At 39.7% G+C, this 22,572-nt stretch overlaps 1 protein-coding gene across 1 annotated transcript; it reads left to right on the forward strand.

Moving 5' to 3' along the window:
- On the forward strand, nt 1-5,163 carry LOC125261784 (gastrula zinc finger protein XlCGF57.1-like). Its single transcript, XM_048180335.1, has one exon. It carries the CDS (start codon nt 794-796, stop codon nt 2,435-2,437), a length of 1,644 nt encoding a protein of 547 aa, XP_048036292.1. The 5' UTR covers nt 1-793; the 3' UTR covers nt 2,438-5,163.
- The last annotated feature ends 17,409 nt before the right edge of the window (nt 5,164-22,572 follow it).

The raw sequence follows: 22,572 nt of genomic DNA on the forward strand, positions 1-22,572 counted from the left end.
CTGACATCATTACAACAACAAATATCTTCTATTACTTATTGAATAGTAAAGCACTTTTCACCTTAGTGATGAACAGGAATTGTAGTTTGCAAATTCCTCCATCAATATCAGCAATCTTCTAACAACCTGATGATCTTAACCAGATGTGAAAAATAAAGCATAAATACAAAATGTGCAGTGGTGGGTCCCTTTGGACCAGGTTTAAAAACCACTGGTGTATTGAGTATAAGGTCTATAGATGGGATGGTCAACTCTGGTCCTGGCAGGACACTATTCTGCAAAATTTAGCTCCATCCCTGATCAACCACACCTGCAAAATTTAACCCAACCCCATTATTTAATCGTAAAGGCTGATTTATACTTCTGTGTCAGACCTACGCTGGAGCCTCTGCACCATAGGCTATGTGTCTGTTTGTCATGTACGTTGTCAGAGAAGCTTACAAATAGAGGCGGCAGAGAAGCAGCAAATAAGCAAACCAATCATAGGGCTTGCGGTCCGTGTAGAATTGCTTGTTGTTACATTTTCAAAGAGGTGCACGTCAGGCTACATTTTAGTCTGTGTGGCACTCACAGCCTATGCCATATCTTCAGGGTACACACGACGCAGAAGTATAAGTCAGCCTTAAGTCTTCAGGAATGCTTGACAATTACAGGCAGATGTATTTGATTAGGGATTAAACTTAACTCTGCAAAAGAATGGTACCAAAGCTGCCCATCCCTGATCCATAAGATAGGATAGGGTATAGATCATACAGTTTGTTGGTTTTGATGCTTTAAATGTCTAAATTGTTTTATGTCTATTTTTGCCTTAGACCTAATGGAACTGAAAGTAGCGAGTCATGAACAAAAAGGAGCTCAAAAGACAGAAACTAAAGGTTATTTCACCTGCCAACAGTGTGGAAAGACTTTTAATCAACATAGAAACCTTCAAGTCCACCTGAGAGTTCACACTAAAGAGAGTCCCTTCACTTGCCAACAGTGTGGAAAGAGTTTCACACATAAAGACAAGCTTAAAGTCCACATGAGAATTCACACTGGAGAGAAACCCTTCACCTGCCAACAGTGTGGAAAGAGTTTCAGGCAAAAAGGAAGCCTTAAAGTCCACATGAGAATTCATACAGGAGAAAAGCCTTACACCTGCCAACAGTGTGGAAAGAGTTTCAGTGAGAAAGGAAAACTTAAAATCCATATGAAAATTCACACTGGAGAAAAGCCTTACACCTGCCAACAGTGTGGAAAGAGTTTCAGGCAAAAAGGAAGCCTTAAAGTCCACATGAGAATTCATACAGGAGAAAAGCCTTACACCTGCCAACAGTGTGGAAAGAGTTTCAGTGAGAAAGGAAAACTTAAAATCCATATGAAAATTCACACTGGAGAAAAGCCTTACACCTGCCAACAGTGTGGAAAGAGTTTCAGTGAGAAAGGGAGACTTATAGTCCACATGAGCATTCACACTGGAGAAAAGCCTTACACCTGTCAACAATGTGGAAAGAGTTTCAGTGACAAAGGAAGCCTTACAGCCCACATCAGAATTCACATTAGAGAGAACCCATTCACTTGCAAACAGTGTGGAAAGAGTTTCAGTAGAAAAGGAAGCCTTAAAGTCCACATGAGAATTCATACTGGAGAGAAGCCTTACATCTGCCAACAGTGTGGAAAGAGTTTCAGTGACAAAGGCAACCTTACAGGCCACATGAGAATTCATACTGGAGAAAAGCCTTACACCTGTCAAGAGTGTGGAAAGAATTTCAGTCGAAAAGAAAGCCTTATAGCCCACATGAATAATCACAGTGGAGAGAGCCCATTTACCTGCCAACAGTGTGGAAAAAATTTCAGTAAAAAAGGAAAACTTAAAATCCATATGAGAATTCACACTGGAGAAAAACCTTACACCTGCCAACAGTGTGGAAAGAGTTTCAATGAGACAGGAAACCTTAAAGCCCACATGAGAATTCACACTGGAGAAAGACCTCATACCTGTCAAGAGTGTGGAAAGAGTTTCATTCGTAAAGAAGGCCTTATAGCCCACATGAGAACTCACACTGGAGAAACACCTTACACCTGCACTCTGTGTGGGAATAGCTTCACACGGGAACGAAGCCTCAAGCAACACATGAGAGTTCACACTGAGAAGCCTTTTGCATGTGATCAGTGTGGAAAGAGTTTCACACATAAATTGACCCTTTATTACCACATGGATATTCACACTGGAGAGAAGCCATTCACATGTGGTCAGTGTGGAAAGAGTTTCACACATAAATTGACCCTTTATCACCACATGAATATTCACACTGGAGAGAAGCCATTCATATGTGATAAGTGTGGAAGGGGTTTCAGATTTATAGGTTACCTCAAGGGCCACATGAAAATTCACTCGAAAGAGGACTTTTTTAGAAGTCATCACTGTGGAAAGAGCAGAGGTGTAAAGAGTACCTGAAAACCATAATTGAATAAAGGTTCAGATACCTTACAACAAAAATGACTCCATTACAAGATACAAGTCACCAATTCTAATACAATTTGAGTTAAAGTCTTAAAGTTTCTGAGACTTAATTATAACCATGCTGAATTTAGGCTTGAAGATGCACTAGTTCAGAAATGTCAGTGAAAATAAGAAATTTATTTGATTTCTTTATTATTTTCTAAAATCAAAAGAAATTGACCAGCTCAATATTGCAATAAATCAAGGTCAACACAACAGCCTCTTAAGGCTGGTTCACACTGTGCGATTTATAACAGTCCTTTACGATGGTTGCTTCTCAGGCTGTATGAACAAGATCCTCATGTCACACTGTGGGATCTCAGCTGTCATTAATGTCAGACTGTACGACAGTCAAGACGCGTTAAAAACGGACACATGCATGAAAAATTGTCCCGAGTTTTATATCATCAACTCATACACATTCGGTGACAGTGAGCTGCATTACACACAGGACTGAAATGGTGGCTAACAAAGACATCTCTATCATTAATTTTGATCACAGCTTGTCTTGAAAAACAAATACAATTTGACATTCGTCATAGAAGTCACACTGCAGGATTGTGCGGCAAAACTTCTGACATTGCCAGAATTTTGTCTGAGGTAAAATTTGATCAAAGACTACAGATTTTAGGCTAGGATTATAGGAATCTTTTAGGATTTGCAAAATTTGTCTCAGACGACCAAATCGTGGCCAAAATCGCACAGTGTGAACCAGCCTTTAAATGTTAGGATAAAAATCTTGTAGTTCACAAAGCTTACAGTTGGGATTGAAAGTTTGGGCACCCCAGGTAAAAATTTGTATTAATGTGCATAAAGAAGCCAAGAAAAGATGGAAAAATCTCAAAGGCATCAAATTACAGATTAGACATTCTTATAATATGTCAAAAAAAGTTAGATTTTATTTCCATCATTTACACTTTCAAAATAACTGAAAACAAAAAAAAATGGCGTCTGCAAAAGTTTGGGCACCCTGGAGAGTTTATATCATGCACTGCCCCCTTTGAAAAGCTGAGACCTGACAGTGTCATGGATTGTTCTCAATCATCGTCTGGAAAGACCTGACGATGTCAATCTCAAAGGTTTTAAATGCCCAGACTCATCTGACCTTGTCCCAACAATCAGCACCATGGTTTCTTCTAGTTGTCTAGAAAACTGAAACTGAAAAAAAGTTGATGCTCACAAAGCAGGAGAAGGCTATAAGAAGATAGCAAAGCGTTTTCAGATGCCAATATCCTCTGTTCGGAATGTAATTAAGAAATGGCAGTCATCAGGAACAGTGGAAGTTAAAGCAAGATCTGGAAGACCAAGAAAAATATCAGACAGAACAGCTCGCAGGATTGTGAGAAAAGCAAGTCAAAACCCACGTTTGACTGCACAATCCCTCCAGAAAGATCTGGCAGACACTGGAGTTGTGGTACACTATTCCACTATAAAGAGATACTTGTACAAATATGGTCTTCATGGAAGAGTCATCGGAAGAAAACCTCTTCTACGTCCTCACCACAAAAATCAGTGTATGAAGTTTGCAAATGAACATATAGACAAGCCTGATGCATTTTGGAAACAAGTTTTGTGGACCAATGAGGTTAAAATAGAACTTTTTGGCCGAATGAGCAAAGGTACGTTTGGAGAAGAAAGGGCACAGAATTTACTGAAAAGAACCTCTGTCCAAATGTTAAGCATGGGGGTGGATCAATCATGCTTTGGGGTTGTATTGCAGCCAGTGGCACAGGGAACATTTCACGAGTAGAAGGAAAAATGGATTCAATAAAATTTCAGCAAATTTTGGATGCTAACTTGATGCCATCTGTGAAAAAGCTGAAGTTAAAGAGAGGATGGCTTCTACATATGGATAATTATCCTAAACACACTTCAAAATCCACAGTGGATTACATGAAGATGCGTAAACTGAAGGTTTTGCCATGGCCTTCACAATCTCCTGACCTCAACATAATTGAAAATCTATGCATAGACCTTAAAAGAGCAGTGCGTGACAGACAGCCCAGAAATCTCAAAGAACTGGAAGACTTTTGTAAGGAAGAATGGGCAAAGATACCTTAAACAAGAATTGAAAGACTCTTGGCTGGCTACAAAATGCGTTTACAAGCTGTGGTACTTGCCAAAGGGGGCAGTACAAGGTATTACTTCTGCAGGGTGCCCAAACTTTTGCAGACGCCATTTTTTTGTTTTCTGTTATTTTGAAATTGTAAATTATGGAAATAAAATTAACTTTTTTTTTTGACATATTATAACAATGTCTAATCTGTAATTTGATGCCTTTTGGAGATTTTTTTCCATCTTTTCTTGGCTTCTTTATGCACTTTAATATAAATTTTTACCTGGGGTGCCCAAACTTTCAATCCCCACTGTATGCTACGTCCTATCCCTTCTCTATAGGTTGTTTGCACATGATGTCATTGCTGCTGGCGAACTGTGGCAGGAGAGTAAGGAGTAATTCTTCTATATAGGAATCCTAATACAAACTCAAAATTCCTATTTTTTGCATTTTTATGGTTGCTCAAATCTATCAAACCGAGAAACCACAATGAGCTTTTATCATTTATGTAACGTGTAAGGGTTTTTTTTTTACTTTAAAAGTTGTCACCTTTTTATAGCATTTTGTGTCTGCTGATACTGAAATGAATATGGATTCCTGCTTACTTTATTTGTTTTTGACTTCGTTAAATATTAACATTCTTCATGGTATCGTTTGCAGGGAAGAGAAGATATTTTATCCCATTGAATAATAATTTGGTGTTTTCACTTTTTGTAGAATTCAGTTTACAATGTTGATCTGGTTACCATGAGAACAGTGTCACATGCAGATACTTCAGCCATCATATGGTAGAAAATGTCCAAATAAATAAATGTGTTCAAAAAGCTGACAGAAGTTGATCCATTTCTTTGTTGGTATGGTGTAAATATTCACTTTCCCTTATGGCCATGGAGGAGAATCGGATGGGCATTCAGCAGAAAGACACCGATTTTTTTGTTTTTTGTTTTTTTGTATTTTAACAAATGACAACCAAAATCAAACCAATAGAAGCATGTGAACAGTTTTTAAGTGGCTGTGTGCAAGTTATACTGATTCACAAGCGGAGTGAGAGTCATACTCGCAAATATAATGCTAATTAAATAAATAAAGTGAAGTGACATGTGGCCAAGTATGGTGACCCATACTCGGAATTTGTGCTCTGCATTTAACCCATCCAAGTGCACACACACAGCAGTGAACACACACACACCCGGAGCAGTGGGCAGCCATTGCTGCGGTGCCCAGGGAGCATTTGGGGGTACGGTGCCTTGCTCGAGGGTCTCACCTCAGTCGTGGTATTGAGGGTGGAGAGAGCGCTGGATATTCACTCTCCTCACCGACAATCCCTGCCGGACCTGAGACACAAACCCATGACCGTTGGGTTACAAGTCCGACTTTCTATCCATTAGGCCAAGACTGCCCCCAATATATAAAGCTGCAGGCAGCGCTGAAAGGGCCCTCGCACCACCATAGGCTCACCACCACCCATTGACCTTAGGGGGAAAAAAAAGAGTGAATAGTGGGTACAAAACAGCACACTTCCTGCTGCCAACAGGTTGCACTTTGTCCATAAATTAATATTGTGATATAGATGTGTTCAGGTCAGAAATATTATCAAAATATGATTGTGTTAAGTTTGGAGGAGATTGGACATGGTATGCCTGAGTTACAACAACTTCCTGTTTACTACCTTGAAATGTGTCCTCCGAAGGCAGCATTTTCCAGTTTTCGGATGCAGGCGCTGTGTTCAAAACAGCCTACTCAATGAGTAGGTACTTAATTTCAATAAGTACTTAAAGGTGCCATCGAATGGAAAATTGAATTTACCTTGTCATAGTTGAACAAGAGTTCAGTACATGGAAATGACATACAGTGAGTCTCAAACACCATTGTTTCCTCCTTCTTATGTAAATCTCATTTGTTTAAAAGACCTCAGAAGAACAGGGGAATCTCAACAACATAACACCAACTGTTACGCAACAGTCGGGATCATTAATATGTACGCCCCCAATATTTGCATATGCCAGCCCATGTTCAAGGCATTACACAAGCCAGTATTAACATCTGGATCTGCACAGCTGAATCATCAGACTAGGTAAGCAAGCAAGGACAATAGAGAAAAATGGCAGATGGGGCAATAATAACTGACATGATCCATGATAACATGATATTTTTAGTGATATTTGTAAATTGTCTTTCTAAATGTTTCATTAACATGTTGCTAATGTACTGTTAAATGTTGGTTTAAGTTACCATCATTTCTTACTGTATTCACGGAGAAAAGAGCTGTCGCTATTTTCATTTATTAAACACTTGCAGTCTGTATAATTCATAAACACAACTTCATTCTTTATAAATTTCTCCAACAGTGTAGCATTAGCCTGTTAGCCACGGAGCACAGTGAAAGGTCAACCAGGCATGCACCGTGTCAGACAACAGATGAGAACAAGAGGGCCACAGTTAACATGTAGTTTATTTAACAACACAGGAACAACACAGGCAAGGCAAGGCAATTTTATTTGTATAGCACATTTCATACACAATGGTAATTCAAAGTGCTTTACATTAAGAAGATCCAAATACATAATAATAATGGAACACATAAGAAATATATATAACAGTAAAAACAGAGAAATTCACTATCTAGATGGAAGAGTTAGAAAATTCCAGGGAGTTTTTTTGTTGTCCGTCAGTGCAGATCTAAACGGATCTATCCATCAGTGCAAATCTAAATGAATCTTCCTCACGCAGAGGGATAACTGTTTTTATTTGTCAGGTAGCTGTGCGTTTAAACATTACCCTTACAGACAAATCTTCCTGGACTAACTCTAAACAGAGCTGCATCCAGGGATAACTAAAAATATTTGTCAGGTAGCTTTGCGTTTAAACATTATCCTTGAAGACAAATCTTCCTGGACTGACTCTGCAGATAAATATTCCTGGACTGACTCTATACAGAGCTGCATCCAGGGATAACTCCAAAAAAATAAAAAATATTTGTCAGGCAGCTGTGCGTTTAACCCTTAAATGCATGACTGTTTCGCCAATCATTCTTACATATTCGGGTCTTTATCGACCCGGATCTATATCTAATATGGAAGGATCTCTACCTGTCATGATAATATAAAACTCCTCTGATATTAGAGTAACAATTACAGAAGAATAAAATAAATCGTATTTTGTTACCTTTTGGAGCTTGAAATGGCTCCGTTTGAGCAGATGTTTTATCACTGTCCTTGTCAGAGCTCATTTCCCAGTAAATTCATCAAATAATGGGCTAGTTTTATGTTTGAGGTCACGAATATGAGCCCATTCGCAATCTCAAACATATTCTCAGAACTATATAATTTTCAACATCTTCAAAATCAATATTTCGATCGCTAACAGCTTCACCAGATCCATCCAGTGACAGTTACAGTCATATTTGATTGCGTTCAGTACTTGCTCTGCAGTAAATCGCTGAGCCATTTCATGTTTCTCTTATTATTTTGTTTTCTGTCTAAATGAGTTGTCACTTCAGCATTGTGTATCAACATTGCCACCTTGTGGAATAAAGGTGAATTTCTGTCATCTAAGATTCAATTATTGGCATTCAATAGGCATTCTTTTATAATTTTAAGATTTTTTTTCTTGTTATATTCTTTATAATGAATTGATTGAGGAATACCAAGAAGGTTGATGTCTAACTTTAAAAAAATGAACGAGGAGGAGGGTAGTGAATGATGTCCCGGGTCACTAAAGACCCGAGGTATGCATTTAAGGGTTAAACAGTACCCTTACAGACAAATCTTCCTGGACTAACTCTATACAGAGCTGCTTCCAGGGATAACCACAATAAAAAAAAAAAATATTTGTCACAGAGCTGCATCCAGGGATAAACAAAAAAAAGAAAAAGAAAAAACATACTTCCTAATTCTCTCAGCTCTTTCAACCAGACAGCAAAATATAAAGTGCATTAAAAATTAGAAAATAAAAGAGATACATAAAATATATAAAATGCATTAAAAATTAAATAAATGAAAATAAGAAAAATAGTTGAAAGAATAAAAAGATAGTGTGTATAAAATAAAGTATAAACAGTTTGGACATAACACAGTGCTCAATCAGCAAATGCATAGGTAAAAAGATGTGTCTTGAGTCTGGATTTGAATGTGGCTACTGTTGGAGCACACCTGATCTCTTCTGGAAGCTGGTTCCAGTTGCGGCTGGCATAACAGCTAAAAGCAGACTCTCCTTGCTTCGAGTGAACCCTTGGTATTACTAAATGACTTGATCTTGATGATCTGAGTGATCTGTTAGGTTTATATTCTATGAGCATGTGTGCAATGTATTGAGGTCCTAAGTCATTGAGTGATTTATAAACAAGTAACAGTACTTTAAAATCAATTCTAAATGCAACTGGAAGCCAGTGCAAGGACTTGAGGACTGGTGTCATGTGTTCATGTTTTCTGGTTCTGCTCAGAATCCTGGCAGCAGCATTCTGTACGAGCTGCAGCTGTCTTATGGTATTGGAAGACCAGTGAGGAGCCCATTACAATAATCCACCCTGCTGGTGATGAAAGCATGAACAAATTTCTCTAAGTCTTGACTGGAGACAAAGCATCTAATTCTTGCAATATTTTTGAGATGATAATATGCTGATTTAGTTACTGTCTTTACATGGCTACTGAAACTCAGGTCTGACTCCAAAATCACACCAAGATTCCTGACTCGATTTTTAATTGTTTGACCCCTAGAGTGAAGGTACGTGTTCACTTTGAGAACTTCATCTTTGTTTCCAAACGCAATGATTTCAGTTTTGTCTTTGTTTAACTGAAGGAAGTTTAGGCACATCCAATTTTTAATTTCATCAATGCACTGGCACAGGGAGTCAATGGGGCTGTAGTTGTTAGGTGATAGGGCTAGGTAAATCTGGGTGTCATCTGCATAGCTGTGATATGCAATTTGGTTCTTTCTCATTATTTGGCTCAGTGGCAGCATATATAGGTTGAACAGGAGGGGTGCGAGTATTGAACCTTGAGGGACTCCGCATGTCATGGATGTCCACTCAGACTTATGGTCACTGATACTCACATAATAACCTCTCCCTTCTAAGTATGACCTGAACCATTTGAGGACCATCCCAGAAAGCCCAACCCAGTTTTCCAGCCTGTCAAGAAGTATGTTGTGATCGACAGTGTCAAACGCAGCACTGAGATCGAGAAGAGCCAGCACTGATAAATTACCTGTATCTGTGTTTAGGCGAATATCATTTATTATCTTTATGAGCGCTGTCTCTGTGCTGTAATGCGGTCGGAAACCAGATTGAAAGTTGTCAAAATATCCATTCAAGCTTAAGAACTTGTTCAGCTGATTGAAAACAACTTTTTCAATGATCTTGCCTATGAAAGGAAGATTTGAGATTGGTCTGTAGTTGCTCAATATGGTGTTATCCAGATTGCTCTTTTTCAGGAGGGGCTTAACAACTGCAGTTTTCAGGGATTTTGGAAAAGTCCCAGAGAGAAGTGAGGCGTTTACCACTTCTAGGAGATCTGCTTCTAAACAGTTAAACATGCTTTTGAAAAAAGTTTCTTCCAAAATTTTACCATCAATTGCTTCGAAAACAGACATAATAGCTGCTTTCTGAGGTTGTGATCTGATCTGTTTTACCCCAGTGCAGCTCAAGGATGTGCTGATCACCTTTCTGATATTATTAATTTTCTCAGAGAAGAAGGAAGCAAACTAACAGCATTTGCTGTCTGAGAGCATTTCACTGGGAATCTGACTTGGGGGGGTTTGTTAGTCTCTCTACAGTAGCAAAAAGAGTGCGGGTGTTGTTTAAGTTTCTGTTTATAATATTTGAGAAGAAGGTCTGTCTAGCTTTGCCTAATTCCACATTGAAAGCATGAAGAATATCTTTATAGATGTTATAATGGATTTCAAGTTTTGTCTTTCGCCACATGCACTCAGCTTTTCTGCATTGTCTTTTCATATTTTGCACTGCTGTTGAGTTTCTCCACGGTGCTTTTTGTCTGCCACTCTTCTTCCTGACTTGCACAGGAGCAATGTTATCAATGACATTCTGTACTTTTGAATTAAAAGAATCAAGGAGAAAATCAACAGAGTCTGCAGATATGCTTGGTGTTAAAGATATAGCCTTCATAAACAGTGCACAAGTATTCTTATTTAAGCATCGCTTTTTGACCAAGCTAGATCTAGCTTCAACAGTCGGAGAGATCAATATATCAAAGAAAACACAGAAATTATCAGATAGTGCTACATCCTTAATGACAATGGATGAGATGTTTAGACCCTTACTGTTAAGTAAATCTAGAGTGTGTCCACGATTGTGTGTAGGTCCATGTACATGCTGAGTCAGATCAAAAGTATTCAAAACTGTTGGGATTTCTTTTGCCATATTGGATTCTGCATTTTCTATGTAGATGTTAAAGTCCCCAGTAATAGCAAAACAGTCAAACTCTGAGGAAATTGCTGATAACAGTTCTGTAGAGTCCTCCACAAAGGCTGCAGAGTATTTTGGAGGCCTGTAAATGACTATAAGTAGAATGCGAGGAGCACCTTTTAACACAATACCCAGATATTCAAAAGACAAGTAATCACCAAATTACACTTGCTTGCATTGATATACATCTTTAAATAGAGCAGCTACACCTCCACCTCTCCTAACAGCTCTGCAGACACTCATAAAAGTAAAGTTAGGAGGGGCTGTTTTATTCAGGATTGTTGAACTGCAATTGCATAAAATCTAGGTTGTTTGTGATTAAGTCATTGACTAGAAATTATTTATTTTTAAGTGAGCGGATGTTTAAAAGTGCTAACTTAACAGCCTTACATTCTGTCTCTATAGAAATCTTAGTTTGACGCGTAATAGGCAGCAGATTAACTGGGTTTGCCAAACGGTTTGAGAAGGCCTTAGGCTTTCTATCACGTAATAGAACAGAAATAGAGAAAGCAACAGGCACACTGGGTTCCCGCTTGTTCTGTAAACATTTGACAAAGTCACTGTTATCATAGCGGGGACCCGACACACATCACTGAGAGCTGTTATCGGTTGTTTTTGGTTCACCTAGAACAGATGGAGGAGGGTAAGGGCCCTGGCATTGTGGCAGGGGCCGAAGAGCTCTCGCAGGAGGAGGAGGCCAAGCTGGGCCCACAGGCTTTGGTGGTTGTGGGGCTCGCTGATTTTTTGTTGATATCTGGGGGCTCGCAGCAAAAGAGAGGCAGAGTTTGGTTCCAGCATAAACCAGTTCCTCCATTTTCTCTGAGAAACACAGAAGAGGGGATGCTGGAGAGAGGGATAACATGTCCGGTGAGAGGGGCTGTTGCTCTGGTGTTACCGGAGGCTGTAATATGTTGTCCTGGCTTCCCTGGCTGTTTTTGCAAAAGTTGTCCTTGGGTGATGAATCTTGGAGCAGTTCTAACAAGTCACTGTCTATCGGTGAGCTCTGTGGGCTGGGCTCAGTCAGGATTGTGTCCGTGAGCAGTGGTTGTTGTGGCTGCGTGGTGTTATCATTGACCTTGTGGGATGTGTCAGCTGCATGTCCATTCAGGTGCTGAAATTAAGTCCTGTGGTCAGTTGTACTCTGTCCAGGTGTGTTTGTGCCATTCAGGTTGAGGAGTGTCAGGAAGCCACGGCGGGTCAGGTGGCTCGGGTAGCCACGGCAGGTCGGGTGGCTCTGGTAACCACGGCAGGTCAGGTGGCTCAGGCAGCCACGGCAGGTCAGGTGGTTCGGGCAACCACAGCAGGTCAGGAGGCTCGGGCAGCCACGGCAGGTCAGGAGTGTCGGGAAGCCACGGCGGGTCAGGTGGCTCAGGCAGCCACAGCAGGTCAGGAGTGTCGGGCAGCCACGGCGGGTCAGGTGCCGTGGACGGCCCTGGCAATTCAGAGGCTATTGGTGACCATGGCAGTTCGGGGTCCATAGACGGCCCTAGCGGACCTGTAAACCCACCCACAGGTTCCCCCCCCCAGAGTCACGTCATGTCACGTCACGAATTCAGCGGTGGATCAGCCACACTGGAACGCAATCCTCTCCACTCTCGGACAGGACCGGTGATGTGACATGACTCTGGGCAATCAGCGGTGACTTGACTTTGCACATGAACATCTCGGACTTGGCTTGGCTCATGAAGATCAACTGTGGCTTGGCTTTGTTCATGAAGATCTGTGACTTGACTTGGCTCAAGAAGATCTGCTGTGACTTGACTTGGCTCAGGAAGATCGGCTGTGACTTGACTTCGTGTTGTTGTTGTTGTGGCCGCCATTTTATGAGTGTTCTCTTTAGCGGCAGCCATTACATGATTCACCGTGGTGTTGCATTTCTCCGCGACACCCACAGTAAAAAGTGAACCAACTGTAAGCAGGGCAAAGTCCTAAAATTCCACAAACGACCCTCGAAGACCATTAGTGACCAAATAGTCCTTTAGTGGTTTGTTTAATCCATAACAGAAGAAGTCAATGAGAGCACAGTCAGGCAGGTCAGATAAATAAGCTATATCCAGAAACTTCTGAATATGATCCTCGAGGTTAGAGTTACCTTGACGAAGGCTGACGAGACACATTGCTGGGTCCATTCTGAGGCTGGAAACGCTCGTAGAAGCTGCTGGATCTTTGTGTGGCGAAGTCTTCTGTAACGTAGCTGGACTCAGGCAGGGATCCAAATGCAGAGCTTTTATTAAAAGTGAGCGTTGTCGTACAGGCAGGGTCAAACAGGAGCAAACAGGTATAGCAAGGAACAGGCAGAGACGTGGTCAGGATACAGGCGGTAGATCAGGGCAGGCAGATATCGTTCACAGAACAGCAGACAAGGCAAGGGTCAGGACAGGCAGCAACGGGTCGATAACGGGTAACAGACAGGAACGGTAACGACAGGCAGACAGGATATAAACGCTCGGAATTGCACACAAGGTAAACAAGACTTCGCAGTGAGGTGGTGTGTGTGAAAGTCCTTTATAGTCCTGGTAATGAGCTGCAGTTGGGTGTGGTGATTAGTGTGAAGTGTGAAGTGTGTGCAGGTGACTGGCAGGGAGGATTATGGGAATTGGAGTCCGGGAAGTGACAGGAACTAACGGTGATTGTGACAATATCATTCTTCCCCACATGGATGATTAGTCGATTAGTCTTATATTTCATCAGAATGGTCTTAAGTTCCCCGTTTACATCGGAAACTGTTGCTTGTGGAAGGCAGCATGTAGTTGTATCCCTGCTGCTAATGTTTCTGATAATAGAGTCACCCACTATCAGAGTCCTGGACTCGGCTGCTCTAAGAGCTGAGTGCCGCTGTCTGCTCGACCTTGAGCGGCAGTTAGCATCAGTGTTAGCTGCTGGCTGATTTGATCTGTGTCCGATCATGTTTGGGGATTCCTCACCCACATTCATCACGTCTGGAGATTCCTCACCCACATTCATTAACACTTCAAATCTGTTCTCCAGATGTATTGGCGGTGGTAAGGAAATAGTGTTTGGGGTAGAGGATGCTACTGCAATATGTGATACTCGTGACAATCTGATGTCTCGATTGCCTTTGGGTCTCGCTCCCTGTTTGTGCCATCGATTAGTATGTTGATCAGTTTCGGCACTCAGTATGGTCTGTTTAGGAGCATTAGATTCATGGGACTCACAGGCTGTGTGCTGAGGACGTCCATGAAAAAAGCTCTGTTGTGTGTTCCTTCTGGTTTGGTAGTCCCGCAAGTAACTTTGTTTCGAGAACTGCAATCCTTTGTAGAAGTCTGTGGCAGTTTGTGCAGCAGGTAGATTCTTCAACCAGAGGAGACATATTATTTCTAATCCTTTTGGATGTAGGCAGCTGTGTTTTCCCTTCTCCGGAATGTAAGCTGATGGCTGCCGTCAGTGGGAGGCTGGTTGGATGAAAATTCCCCTTTTTTGTAGCAATTCTTCCAGTTAAAAAGTTTGTTGGTGTAAAGATTTGTCGTTTGAGCACTGTGCTGATTTGCTGTAGTTAAAATTAGGAGATAAAAAATATAAGCAATAGAGCAAAGCACGGAGCTGTAAGCAAGAGCGTCCAAACTGTAGCGAAGCGTGCGTTTGCAAAATATGCTGTATTTTTGTAATCTGCTAGGTGCCACTAGTGTCACACAAACAACATACTTCACCTTTAATCGTATCAGTTTAGGACACTAAATCAGACACGACAAATAAAAACACCATGGCGTCAATTTAAATGTATGCCAGAAGTACTTTTTTAAATTAATAATTAAAAATAAGTAGGCATAATGTAATTAGTATTAGCAGTATATTGTAAATAAAAAGTAGAATGTAATAAAATAAGTAGGCTATAAAAATACAAATATCAGTATTCTTTAAAAAATAAGATGAAATTATGCAAACTGATGACTTTAACAAATGCACAGACTATTGACTAACATCCTCTGATTGTTACAGTAGGACTGTACAATTTATTTTGTTTTCAGTTTTCATACAGAAATTAGGCTAGTTTCCATATGCATTACCAATCATGTAGGCTTTATGGTACACATCAAACAAGGGATTCAATAGTAATTTATAATGTTAATATTAATTGCCGAGTTCACGAATGGCTTGGGTATGCAGAGCATTCACAGCTTATATATAGTATATTCTATATACCATATATGGACCGCACACCACATATATATATATATATATATATATATATATATATATATATATATATATATATATATAGGTAAAACACTGACTTTAATTTTTTATTAAAAAGAAATTCACACTGACTTTGACTATTAATGTTTCAATTCAGTCACATGAATGAACTCATACAACCTTTTTAACATGTTTGTTTGTATCATATTTGTCACTGTTTTAATTTTAATACAAATATTATCTGGTAAAATAGATTTCAATGCACTTCTGTGATTGTAGACAATGCTGTGTGTGAACAGGACTTTTATTTTGGAGTGGCGATATGACGTCATAAGACTGCGCCGCGATCCTGCATCTGCTGTGATTCTGCTGAAGAAAGGTTTGTTTTAAGAATTTAATCGGTTTTAATCGACAGAAACCGTTTTAATAGTTTTACAAGCGATGTGAAATAAATTTATTTACTATTTAATGTAATATTATAATGTAATCTCTATCTAACTGTAATGAAGGATATTTGTGTGAGTAAAACTCATATCCATTGATGAGAAACAGTAAACCTGCGTCTCATTTCTCTCTATATATATCATAAAAATCAGTTTATCATGAAGACGAGTTCAGTCTCTGGCGAGTCATGATGGAGAAACTGAACTTTTCAACTCCGAGTCAATTGAATCAAACACTTTGAGAAATGATTCAGTGAATCACGACACGTGCTGCTCAAACAGTGAACATGAACGAGAACAACAAACACTAACTAACTAATCATGTTTTCATCAAAGAGCAATCATTTAAATATAATCTATAATTCATTAAATACCAAATGTAGATCATAAATGCCTGAAATATGAAGTTTATTAATTTGCAGCGTTAGTTTTGAGTGTTTTTTTTGTCCAACAGGTCATTAAAGACTTTTAACTCTGTTTAATTATTCTCTTCTTAAAGATGGAGTTTATTAAAGAGGAGACTGAAGACATAAAGATTGAGTTTAATAAAGAGGAGTTTGAAGAAATAAAGATTGAAGAAACATTCAGAGTGAAAGATGAAGATATTGAGGAACAAACAGGTTGGTTTTATTCTCAAAGCTGAACTCAGTCATTTGATCCTTATTAAAATGTCCAGCTCTACAGAAATAGAGAATATACATAAGTATAATCTTACAGAGAATATTACAGAATCCATTCATTCCAGCATAATATCATTCAGGTATAAATTCATTTTTAATTGATCATTAAATCATTTAATTAAGGTTTGCAGATGCTGAATGAATTTCCAGTTTCAAATCATTAAACAGCAGCACAAACTCTGTGAAATCAGCAGCTCTTCCTTCAGACGCACTCAGTGTCTGAATTCACTCAATCGTTTCATTCAAGTGGACTTACCGTAGAGTTAGGGTTTGGTTTAGGGCTGGTTACTTGTAATTAAAGGGTTAGTTCACCCAAAAAATTCTGTCATTTATTACTTACCCTCATGCCGTTCCACACCCGTAAGACAACATCACTTTAAAATTCAGTGTTTCCATTAAATGTGACCCTGGACCACAAAACCAGTCATAAGTCGCACGGGTATATTTGTAGCAATAGGCAACAATACATGTACACAATACATCTCATAAGCACTTCTTTCCGTCTAATGTCACTAGTGTGATCGCTCTGTACCGGGCCCTGGACCGGATCGCTAACCGTGCCGGAGTAGAGAATGGCTACTACTATTGTGTGTGCCATGTCTGACATCATTACAACAACAAATATCTTCAAATATAAATAGTAAAACACTTTCAATTAATTTAAATAATTTGAGTATGTTTAGGTTTATATAGTGTTCGGTTCTCACCTTATCGATGAAGAGAAATTGTAGTTTGCAAATTCCTCCATCAATGTCAGCTCTCTTCTAACAGATGTGAAAAATAAAGGATACATAAAAAATGTGCAGTGGTGGGTCCCTTTGGACCAGGTTTGAAAACCACTGCTGTATTGAGTATAAGATCTATAGATGTGCAACTCTGGTCCTGGAGGGACACTATTCTGCAGAGTTTAGCTCCATCATTGATCAAACAAATCTGTAAAAATTAACCCAACCCAAAATGTCACAGTAAAGGCTGATTTTTATTTCTGTGTCGCACCTACACCCGAGACTCTGCGCAGTAGTCTATGCTAGGGGTGTGCACAAATAGTCCAATATTTGAATATTCGATCTGGAAGTAATATTCGAAAAAATAAAGACTATTTGAATTTTACTCTGTTGCTTTGCAGGCCGTAATGCAGTGAATCCATGATAAATCCTAAAAACTAAAACTTGCAGTTATAACTAAATGCACCGGGTGGCGCTGTGGAGCGTGTTTAAAAGGTTTATTTTATTTGATCGTCACAAAATGTTGTCGCCTGCCTCGTGAAGTTTGTAATTATTAGATGAAAATGATCTTACAAAATGAAATTACTTTTGATCAAATGAATTAATGAAACGGAGTTATCATAATATCACCACCATAATGAGAAAGCACATGAAATCTAAACACCCGTTGAATGAGGAAAGACGTCCATCACTGCATTCACGACTGGTAAGTGCAGCTGTAACCCAAGTGAGCAGAGAAGATGACTTATGTGATAGCAAAATGATTTTGAGACACATGCTTCCTTTAAAGGTGCACTAGAATCAAAAATTTAATTTACCTTGGCATAGTTGAATATAGGGCTGGGTGTTGTTAGGAATTTCACAATTCTATTAGATTTCGATTCTATTCGATATTGATTTATTAGCTTCAATATCGATTCAATAATAAGTAAATACACAAGTAATTAAGTACCTGAGTATATTTTTTTAAATAATGTGTGCAGTATTACCAATGTTCAAGAACAAATTGACCCCAGCATGTTTCCTGTCATGATTTATTTAGCAGAACAAACTGTACAATATTATACATGTGTTAAATCCAAACCACAACTGTAACAAACAGGTGCTTTATTAACACCTCTAAAGTGCATGTAACTGTAAGTAGTAGAAAGTATATTTCTTTCTTCCTATACATTCAAGTTATAAAAGAAATGTAAACAGAAGCACAAAATGTGCATACTCATAAAAAAAAGTGCAACCATAGATATTATAACATTACAAAGTGCTATTTTGTCAACACAATAAATAACACTGAACAGCTGATCAGAGAACCTTTGGCTTATTTACTGTGCCTATAACTCAATATTTTACTACAATAACATGTTAACTCTGAAGCATTTGTTATCAAACTAGTGCACATGCAGGTTTTTGTTCAAAAAAAGCAGCTGGTCTACATGCTCAGGCGTCAGTGCACTTCTCTGGGCTGTGACAATGTCACCAGCTGTTGAGAAGACTCTCTCAACTGGTACACTACTACCAGGAATACAGAGGTATCGCTTAGCTTGCCATGACAAAAGAGGGAATTCCTCATGTTTCTTCCACCAGCTGAGTGGATTAGTGCTGAGTGGTACTGGTTTTACCTCTTTGTACTTCATCACCTCATCTACTGCATCATCTCTTGTTTATATGGAGTCTGCTTCTGGAGTATATGTCTGCCCAAGGATATCTGCCAATGCACAAGAGTCTCTTTTCTTCTTGGATGGGGGTCCAGAGTCCTCAGCTGGTTCTGCTTCATTGGCCTCTGCGCTTATTGGTCCACTCTGTTGAGAAAGCAAAGGAATTGTATTGTAAATAGTTATCACCCTTTTCGAATTAGTGTATATAACAATATAGTTAGGTTTAAATTCATAATTGCAGTGTATCATTAATAATAAAAATACATAATGTTTTTATTCACACTATACAATACTTACTGAGCTTTTTTCAGTTGCCAGTGTCTTAGTGTTATCAGTGAGTTGGGCAAAGACTTCTTCACACTCATCATCAGTCAAAAAAGGCAGGGCCTTAAAGTGTGGGTCCAGGGCAGAAGCTAAGTACAGTTGTTCCTTTAAGCCTGTGTACCTTAAAATAAATAATATATTATTATTACAAAAAAATATAAAAATGATCATTATGAAATTAGTATAATACAAAACAACTGTCTTAGAATAAAGTGTCATAATGATAATAAATACCTTTTCTGGAGATCCTGATGTACAGCAGATTTCATCTCCCTTACCATCACAAGATCACTCTGGGCCGGATGCATCTCTTCCAGAAGTCTTGCTCTCAGAGGGGCGATGACAGAGAGAGTTGGGGTTCCTTCTTGAGATATGACTAAGGCGGTTTTCTTCAGTGGCTTCAGAGCCAGTGCAACAGCCTCTGCTGCTGTTATGTCTGCCTCTGTAAGGGAGCTCAGATCTTTCTTTTGTTTTCTTATCTCGGGGGCAAGTAGTGCAGCAGAGATAGCAGCTTGCTGTTCTAAAAATCTTTCCACCATGTCAAATGCACTATTCCAACGCGTTGGTACATCAGTCACTAACTTGTGCTGTGGCAGGTCCAGCAGTTTCTGGGTTTTTTTTAGTTTGTGGCTGGCTATGGTGCTCCGGTGGAAAAATGCGGAGATCCACCTCAGTCTGCCTAGAAGCCTTGATACTGCAGGCATCTTGAGAGCAGCCTGTGATGGAAAGTTTAGGACATGTGCAAAACAGCCAATGTGCAATGTCTCCGTCAGTCCAACTGCTCGTAGCATGTTAGCTGCGTTATCTGTTACAATTGCTGGCACTTTGTCATTCAAACCCCATTCATTCATTGCCTCGATGATATTTTAGCAATATTTTTCCCTGTGTGGCTTTCAAAGAGCGCTCTGGTCTGCATGATGTTTGACACAAGGACCCAATCAGTTGAAATAAAATGAGACGTGATGGTTACGTACGGGTCGGTCGCTCATTGAGGTCCAGCCATCGCAGGTAGGCGCCACTTTTTCCGCCGACATTATGGACTCCAAAACCTCCATCTTAACCTCCATGTAAAGCTTTGGCATGGCTACTTCTGTGATGTTTACGCATAGGTATGGCGTACCGTGGCTCAAGTGTGTTGACCATGTATTTAAAACCCACGTTTTCAACAACACTATATGGGCGTAAGTCTTTACAGATGTAGACGGTAGGGCTGACCGATATATTGCATGCAATTGTCACGCGCATGCATTTCGTCAGTAAAGCTGGTTCCCTGACAAGCCACGCAATATCGCGTTCATTATCGAAGGCGATACATCTGCGATATGAACGCAACATTGCGTGGCTTGTCAGTGATCTACGGCTCTGTCTATTAAATGCTGCTCCATTTGAAAGCAGGTGATGGCGATTTAGCGGTAATCAGGGAACCGGCTTTACTGACGAAATGCATGTGACAATCGCATGCGATATATCGGTCAGCCCTAGTAGACGGCCACGGGTCCTGTTATCTTCTGTGCACAAACGGAGCCTGAAGGAAATTTGCAGTGAAAGGCTTTGTCGAGTTGTGTCTGTATATCATCCGGCTTAGCCATGCTGGATTGTTTTTGTTGCATTAGATCTGCATGGTGTCGAGCTAGGTGGTTGCGCAAGTTAGTTGTGTTGTTACAATATTTAAGAACGGTGTGGCAATGCTTACAGACCACTTTAATTTTATCCACCTCTTCATTTGTTCCTGGCTTACAGTGGAATCCAAAATGAGCCCAAACGTCGGCTTTTAACGTTGGTGGTGCAGGATTGAACGGAGTGCAGCTGCTGTCTGCCATCTTGCTGTTTTGGTAAAGCGCGTCTTGTACAATGCTGAACGCTCTCACTAGAGTGTTGCCCACAGTGCCGCCACTGGCTGGTGGGCTGAATCGATTCATAGGATTTGATGAATTGATATTGAATTGAGAAACAAATTGCAATGCATTGATGAATTGATATTTTTACCCAGCCCTAGTTGAATAACAAGAGTTCAGTACATGGAAAAGACATAAATTGAGTTTCAAACTCCATTGCTTCCTCCTCCTTATGTAAATCTCATTTGTTTAAAAGACCTCTGGAAAACATGCAAATCTCAACATAACACTGACTGTTACATAACAGTCGGGATCATTAATATGTACGCCCCCAATATTTGCATATGCCAGCCCATGTTCAACGCATTAGACAAGGGAGCGTCTGGATCTGTGCACAGATGAATCATCAGACTAGGTAAGCAAGCAAGGACAACAGCGAAAAATGGCAGATGGAGCAATAATAACTGACATGATCCGTGATATAATATTTTTAGTGATATTTGTACATTGTCTTTCTAAATGTTTCGTTAGCATGTTGCTAATGTACTGTTAAATGTGGTTAAAGTTACCATCGTTTCTCACTGTATTAACGGAGACGAGATCAGTCATTATTTTCATTATTAAACACTTCCAGTCTGTATAATTCATAAACACTTTCATTCAAACAACTTCATTCTTTATAAATCTCTCCAACAGTGTGTAATTTTAGCTTTAGCCACGGAGCACTATCAAACTCATTAAGAATCAAATGTAAACATCCAAATAAATACTTTACTCATATGATTCGATGCATGCATGCAGCATACATGACGGACATCTTGTAAAGATCCATTTGAGGGTTATATTAGCTGTGTGAACTTTGTTTTTTGCACTGTATTACAGTCGCGAGCTCGGTGGGCAGTGAGCACGAGATTTAAAGGGGCCACGCGCAGCCTGAATCGGTGCATAGTTAATGATGTCCCAAAATAGGCAGTTAAAAAAATTAATTAAAAAAAAATCTATGTGGTATTTTGAGCTGAAACTTCACAGACACATTCAGGGGACACCTAGGACTTATATTACATCTTGTGGAAAAACATTCTAGGGCACCTTTAAGTTTCATCGAGGAAGATAAATTTACGAACAGAAAATACAAAGTGCTGCTGTTAGAAACTTAGTTTAGCACAGCGTTATGTATTATCGTTATCTTTGTGTCTCTGCAACGTCTGTCAGTGCAGCTTGTTTTCTCACCTGAGCATGTGGGTATTATAGTTTTTTCTCAACATGAACATGTGAAACAATATAAACACAGTAATCATATACTGACTCGAGTGTATTATGTACATTACGTTTTGTACGATAACTGGCGCTGTCTGCTTTATTAGTGTTTTTCCCGTTCACGCTGCTTGAGCTTTAATGCTTTTGTCCTTTATATGTGTAATGTATGGGACGGGTCGATATTTTCAGATCAGGTTCAGAACATCTTCATTACAATTTTCAGCCAAGGTTAGATAAAACTAAGAAAATACTATGTTGCTGGCTGCAGAGAGACGGGAGAGTCCTGCTGACTAATACTGAGGGAATATCATGCCTAGTTTACCCTGCTCTTTCCCCATGTAACGTAGGCGGGACTCAGAGTAAGATCCACATGCAAAGCTTTATTAAATGTTGAGCGTGGTCGTACAGGCATGGTCAAACGGGGCGAACAGGAACATCAGAGACAGGCAGAATCGTAGTCAGAGAACAGGCAGTGGTCAAAAGGCAGGCAGCTAACAATCACAGAACTGTAGAACCAGACAGGGATCAGCAACAGGAAC

Source organism: Megalobrama amblycephala, unplaced genomic scaffold, assembly GCF_018812025.1.
Source record: "Megalobrama amblycephala isolate DHTTF-2021 unplaced genomic scaffold, ASM1881202v1 scaffold482, whole genome shotgun sequence".
NCBI classification, from domain to species: Eukaryota; Metazoa; Chordata; class Actinopteri; order Cypriniformes; family Xenocyprididae; genus Megalobrama; species Megalobrama amblycephala.

Coding starts and splice junctions, on each gene's coding strand:
- LOC125261784 (XM_048180335.1), top strand. CDS start 794: ATGTCTATTTTTGCCTTAGACCTAATGGAACTGAAAGTAGCGAGTCAT.